We start from the raw sequence: 6,548 nt of genomic DNA, 5'->3' as shown, positions 1-6,548 counted from the left end.
TTGTTTTTGCTCAATGATGGGGAACAAATGCCTTGTTTTACAGTCTTTCTGGGGGCCTTTGCACAGAGGGGACCATTTTGGTGGTGTCAGCAAGTTCAGACCTCTTTTTGAGGGTCAAGACTTTGATTTTGGTTGAGGTTAGGGTCAGGGTCACGTTTAGCCGATTTGCTCTGATGGTTAAAGTTGGGCTTAGGGGCTAGGAAATGCATTGTGTCAATGCTATGTCCCCACTATGACGGGAAAATCCCTGTGGGTTTGTGTGTGTACAGACTTGGTTTGCGTGACATGGTGGGGGCCAAATTCCGGGTTTTACAGTCTTGTGGGGACCTATTTGGACTTGCGGGGAATATTTTGGTCAAGCCAACAAATTCACACCTCTTTTTGAATTGCTTTTAGAGGACAGGTTTGAATTGGATTTTCGTTGTGGGTAGGGTCAGGTCATTTGTTGTGATCGCTAGCGTTAGAGGTTAGAAGATGCATTGTGTCAATGTGATGTTCTCAGTGTGATGGAAAACCCCCTCATGTGTGTGCCCATCTTTCTTTTTTCTACATTGTGGGGACCAAAATCTGGGTTTTGCTGTCGAGTGATTACTTCTTGCACTCGCGGGGACCATATTGGTGGACCCCACTAGTACGTATCTTTTTGGTGGTCAAGAGAGTATAGGTTTGGATCGGACTTGGTTGAGGTTAGGGTAAGGGTTAGAATTAGGCAATCTGTTGTGATGGGATGACCTCACAACTCTGTGTGTGTGCTCATGGTTTTTCTGACACGGGGGGGACTATTCCTCTGGTTTTACTGTCTTTGTGGGCACTTGTGGGAACATTTTGGTGGCTTCCATGACCTCTTTTTGAAGGTCAAGACTTGCTTTTAGAGTATAGGTTTGAATTGGATTTTGCTTGCGGTTAGGGTAAGGATTAGGCAATCTGTTACGAGGGCTTGGAAATGCATGACGTCAATGAGATGTCTGCACGACCATGAAAAAAAAACCTTGTGTGTGTTTAGCTGCGTAAATGATTACGATGACAAGAGATCCTTAACTTCCGTTTTGTTCCTCTAAGACGCCAAGAACCTCCTCAGCCAGTTACACTGCGGAAGAAATGTAAGGCTTTTTCGGTTGTTTTTAAATGAACTCAAAATATGCAGTACTGATGCTAAGTATTGGAATGCTTGAGCACAATGCAGCGATTGTGGCATTGGGCGTACACGTGAAGGTGGGAGTTGGATCCGCCCCTTCTGGATTGTGCGCTTCATGTATAAGAATTCACAGCCATGACGCATTCCAATTACAACATCCCTAACAAGAAAGATTGTTTTTGTTTTTGCTTTCTCTCTTGTGATGCTAACACAGTAGCATGAATATGAAATCTGAAAGTGTCTCATCGCTCATTGCAATCCAAGCGATATAATGAATTAAATCAATTGGGTTAGGGTTAGGGCTACGTGTGATGCTACCAATCAGATGCTAATGTCTTTCTGTCATCACTAGTTTTTGCTTCATTTTATTGTAATGCCATGGTGAACCCCAACTCACCATTTTTGTGCAGTACTGTTAAACGTATATCATTCGTCATTGCCAGTTCACTGCAAGACAGGAGAATGGCGGCAAGTACATCTGCCTCACAGTCATGAAATCTGGGTTTGGACCTAACTTTTTTCCCATGACTTAAAGAAAAAGCTAGCTCTGTGTATATCAATTGTATAGTGTACAGAATTATATATGAAAATGTGTTATGGCACATCAACGGCACTAGGTGGTGCAGTGGCACCCTCATCAAAGTCTGTGCAGAATTTTTAACTTTTTTCAATTGCTGTCAGTGTTTTTTTTTCTAAATTACATTAATGATGACGGTGATTGTAAAAAAAAAAAAAATCAGCACAATGTTTTATACCTGTATACCTTTTGTTTTATGTCTCAAAATATTTAAGATATTAGCGCTCCTGCCTTAACTATTTCTATTAATGATTCATTTTTATTAGAATTATATATGATTTTTTTTTAGCATCAAACGGTTCAGTTGGTCAAAAATATTTTAGTTTAAATAAGGATTTACATTATTTTAGGCACTTTGATGCGCTTTAAGTTGTTTTAACTAACCTGTAACATGTATAAACCCTGTAAAAAGTAAAAGCCACATTTGTTGAAAGATGATTCATTTTGCTTTTATCATTTGTTCATGTTAAAATTGATAAAGAAGTTATCGATAATCATCGTCATTGCAAATATCTACAAATTAGATCATCACATATAAATATTTTATCTATTTGGGCTCAAATGTTTTTCTTCAGTGGGGGTCTTTGCAAAAATAGAATTCAGACACTCTGCTTTAGTTACTGAAGGCGAATTTGCCACGTGTGCCTATGAGCGGAAATACTTGTCTAGAAATACTATAAATACTTGTCTATTTATGCTCCGTGATAGTCTGGCAACCAGTGTAAAGTTTAGCCCACCTCCCGCTCACTCTCAGTTTGGACATGTGACTGTAATCATGACTAAGATGACAGAAATTACCTTTGAAAATATTTAAATATTGGTGACTGTTGTAACATACAACAAACACACAGTCACCTGATTTCTTGTTTCTTTTTGTTGTTGTTGTTTTAATCATTATTTTTGGATAGTTAAGCTTCCTCATCAAGAATGCTGCTGGAATGTGCAGATATTCTTGAATATGGAATAGATGGAAGGTGCTCTAGCTTTACAGATGTTTGGTAGATATTTGCATTTGGGTGCAGTACTGTTTGCTGGAGAAATATTGACACTGCACCCGTTTGATAACACCAGTGATATATTGTCAGTGTTGTGTATGGACAGCCTTTAGGCAGACACATTCAATTCAATTCACTTCAATTATATTGAAAAAAAATCATAATGGTAAAACTTAACCTTTGTTAGTCTTGCAATATTTTAGTCTAGTGTGATGACTAACCATATAGAACGTTAACATGTTGTTGCCATCAAAATGCTGCACAAGAGTGAAATGGATTATGTTAGATTATGGAAAATTGTTAATGTTTGTATACAAATAGTGGTGTCTTGAGCCCATGTACACCCATTAAGTGTGAATGTCCTTCGGGGGAACGGCAGATTACGTTTAAGGACACTTCTTCAGTTAAACATGCATATTTTTGTGGGTAAAGTGTAGTATGCAGAGAAAAATGGAGAACACGCAAGCAGTTTCTTGTCCCCCGCAACACGAAACCAGTGATAATGCAAGTAAAAAAAAAAAAAAAAAAAAAAAAAAAAAAAAAAATCAGCAGTGTTCCGCCGCGTCGCACGGGGCGCTGTTAGCTTGACCTTACGCTCGTTTTACACACAGTGTCAAACGACGAAGCGAAGATGGCTGCAACCATAAAGGCAACTGGCGTAAGTTGATAGAAAATTTCGATTAGATATAGTAAAAATGCACCTACTGTTGTACATATATTGTATGATTTATGTAAGAAACTGACGGCGGTGCAAGAGCGAGCTTCTGATGTTTTTAAATCAGGGTCACACCCTCCTGTCAATAGAAACAGCATGTGCTAATCCACTGCTAGTAACCCCGATATGGATATCTGATGCCGATCACTGATTTATTTTTTTAAGTGACTTCAATTTTGATATTAAAGTGCTGTGGTTGTCAGACTGCTGCTCAAACAACTCGCAAGTCTTTATTTTAAAACGGCAAACGATCGAACACGATGACAAAGCGTTTCGCCCCACATTGTACCTGACATTTAAGTTTCGCCTTTCATAGCAATTAGTGTGTTTAGTTTGGCCTCATCCTGTATTCGGGATTTATAAGAAGTACGCTGGGTTTTGCAGTAAAAAAAATCTGCGTAATACCGTGCCCAATTCGTTGGTACTCCGGATGGTGGACGACACTTTGAGTGAAACGCCTCACAAAACAAACTCAGAGAATAAAATGAGAGCGGTTCGATTCACCGAGAAATGCGTCAGAGTATAAACCGAGGGCTCCAGACTCTTGTTTTTATAAGTAGGAGAACAGTGGCGCCAAACCTTAAACTTTTGGGGCATAAGTAAAAGAATTTTGGGCACACACACTGCCAAATTGACTTGCAAAGTAAACATTCATTCCCTCCAATGTAACTTGTGATGAAGAAAGCAAAGCTTTGTGAACCACTGAATCAATCTGAAGCAATTGTGTTGAAACGGCTCAGTGTTTTGCAGCCTTTGAAACTTCCGTGCGGTGGAGACAAAACACTTGTTTTTTCTTCTCGCTGCCAAACGTCCCATATCTAGTGTCTTGTTCTGACTTCAGCAAACTCATTTGTCACTCGCAGGGGGTCGAAGATGTCAATGTCACTTTTGAGGACCAGCAGAAGATCAACAAGTTTGCCAGGAGCACCAATCGAATGACAGAGCTAAAAAAAGAAATTGAGTCAAAGAAGGTGAGCGACATATGAATAAACTCCCATCTTGTTTCTTTTTTTTTGGGGGGGGGGGGGGGGGGGGGGGGCTTGCGGAAACCGCTAGCGGAATCAATCGCACACAAGCTGACAATGTGGAATTACCCGCTCTGCTTTGCGTTACTTTCTGTTGATAATATTGCGATTCCCACCGCCGATGTGCTCTCCTACTTTGCAGAAGTCGTTGCAGAACTTGCAAGATGCCAGCGACGACCTAATGATGTTTGACGACGACTCGCTGTTGATCCCTTATCAGATCGGTGACGTCTTCATCAGTCACACGCAGGAAGAGACGCAAGAGATGCTAGAGGCTGCTAAGGTAGGTTCGCTCGAGATCGGCGCGCAATTTAATGCATAACATGTTGCTATAATGCGTGAAAAAAAATCAGCCCTGGAAAGTCTTAGTCCACTATTAAATGTCTTGGGTTTTTTTTTTTGTTTTTTTTCTTATAATGGGCTGATACTAGATTCTGAAGATGTGATAACCATGAAAAAAAACTAGTGTCACAGTGTTAAAATTATAGCTGTTTTTTGTCATTAAATACAGTCTATTTTTAAACAATAAAGGAATATACTAATCTATTTTAAACATTATAAGGAATATACCTTGAAATAAATCATCTAAAATAATGATAATTTCAAAATAACTCAATGTTATCACATTCAACCCCTAAAATTATGCAGAAAGCAAGTTCCTTTGACTAGCATGAGCATAAATGTGTGTTTTTGATTAAAAATGAGTTCTTATTGTTGCCTTTTTTGAAGTTGCGTTGTGAGAGCCGTCTTGAACGGAACTATAGCCATCATAACTCGATTTCAGTTGGTAGACTAAAGCTTCGTCCAATCGAATCCTAGAAGTGGGCGAGGTCCCCAAAATTCAGCGTTGCAATCGGTTTAAGCCCAAAGGGTTGGGGACAAACGGTGAGTTCTTCGATCCTGCGTGCAGGAAGCGTTGGAGCTAGAGGTGAAAGGCTTGGACGAGCGAGTGTCGGCCATCCAGCAGCTGCTGTCGGATCTGAAAGTGCAACTGTACGCCAAGTTCGGAAACAACATCAACTTGGAGGCGGACGAAAGCTGAGGTGGGATTTACTTTGTCGGCAGACCCAGTGGGGACTTTTACAGAACATTTGACACAAACGGAAGGTGACCCGAGCGGGGACGTCACCGCAAGGACAAACGATAAGGTGCGGGCGGGGGGGCAACAGTCAATCAATAAACACCCTTCAAGCGTACAGTTTTCTCCTTTTATTTGTGGTCATCGTCTTTGGTCAATCGTGACTGTGGAATTTGTATTTTCTCCCCATGCCTGCCAGTGTTTACTTTCGGTAGTCTGGCTAATTTACGCTTTCGAAAAACATGCGTGTTGCATTTATGTAAAGTTTTATAGGTGAGAATTTCACCTGTTGTTTATCTCTGGTATACTGTATGTGCTTTGTGGATGACTAGTCTACATTGGCTCACGGTTTGACTAGATTCTGATTTTTTTGGGTCTACGATTTGATCCGGAATCAATTTTTGATTCAAATTGATTTTTGATTCAAAATGATTCGATTCAGTTCAATCTATACATGTTTAAAGGCACGTCTTACTACTGCTGCCTGCTTTGCAAGACCAAAAAACAAAAGGAGACCTTTTTTTAAAAAAAACATTTATTACAATAAGATGTGATTTATAAGAAGTATGCCTTTTTCCACAAAACAGCATGTGGACCACAAGCTGCTACTCTTTGAAGCCAGCTATGAATTTCATTAAGTCAATCTTTTTTGGTTTTCTTTTGGGGGGAGCACACGTCTGATACCTAGTGTTGTGTAAATGATTCTCATGTTTTTGTTAAAAGTTGATAGATATTGCTTTTTCATTTTGGTATCATTTAAAAAGATATAATTTTAGTTGTACCATTTTTTTATAGAAAAAGATCCTCACACATAATCACTGCGGTGAGTGTGGGCGGCGAATTGGTTTCTCTTACCTAGGCGGGGCTTTGCAAAAATTAATATTCACAAATGTCTACATTTCTTGGGTGGAAATGAACCAACAGCCGAACATCCAGTCAAATGCATTGTCCTTCCAGGTAGGTTTTTAAAACACGTTAGAAAAATAAAATACAAATAAATAGAGCAATTCATCTTTAGCAACA

The 6,548-nt window shown here is 39.6% G+C and overlaps 1 protein-coding gene across 1 annotated transcript; it reads left to right on the top strand.

Annotated features, from left to right (window-relative positions):
* The first annotated feature begins 3,279 nt into the window (after window positions 1–3,279).
* Window positions 3,280–5,643, top strand: pfdn4 (prefoldin subunit 4). Its single transcript, XM_088408640.1, has 4 exons — window positions 3,280–3,365; window positions 4,286–4,393; window positions 4,590–4,730; window positions 5,358–5,643. The coding sequence occupies exons 1-4, from the start codon at window positions 3,339–3,341 to the stop codon at window positions 5,487–5,489; spliced, it is 408 nt and encodes a 135-aa protein (XP_088264766.1). The 5' UTR covers window positions 3,280–3,338; the 3' UTR covers window positions 5,490–5,643.
* The last annotated feature ends 905 nt before the right edge of the window (window positions 5,644–6,548 follow it).

This window comes from Hippichthys cyanospilos, chromosome 2, assembly GCF_059441005.1.
Source record: "Hippichthys cyanospilos isolate Australia breed blue-spotted pipefish chromosome 2, RoL_Hcya_1.0, whole genome shotgun sequence".
Classification (NCBI taxonomy): domain Eukaryota; kingdom Metazoa; phylum Chordata; class Actinopteri; order Syngnathiformes; family Syngnathidae; genus Hippichthys; species Hippichthys cyanospilos.
Note: the sequence above shows the minus strand (reverse complement) of the source record. Positions and strands in the feature narration are given on the sequence as shown.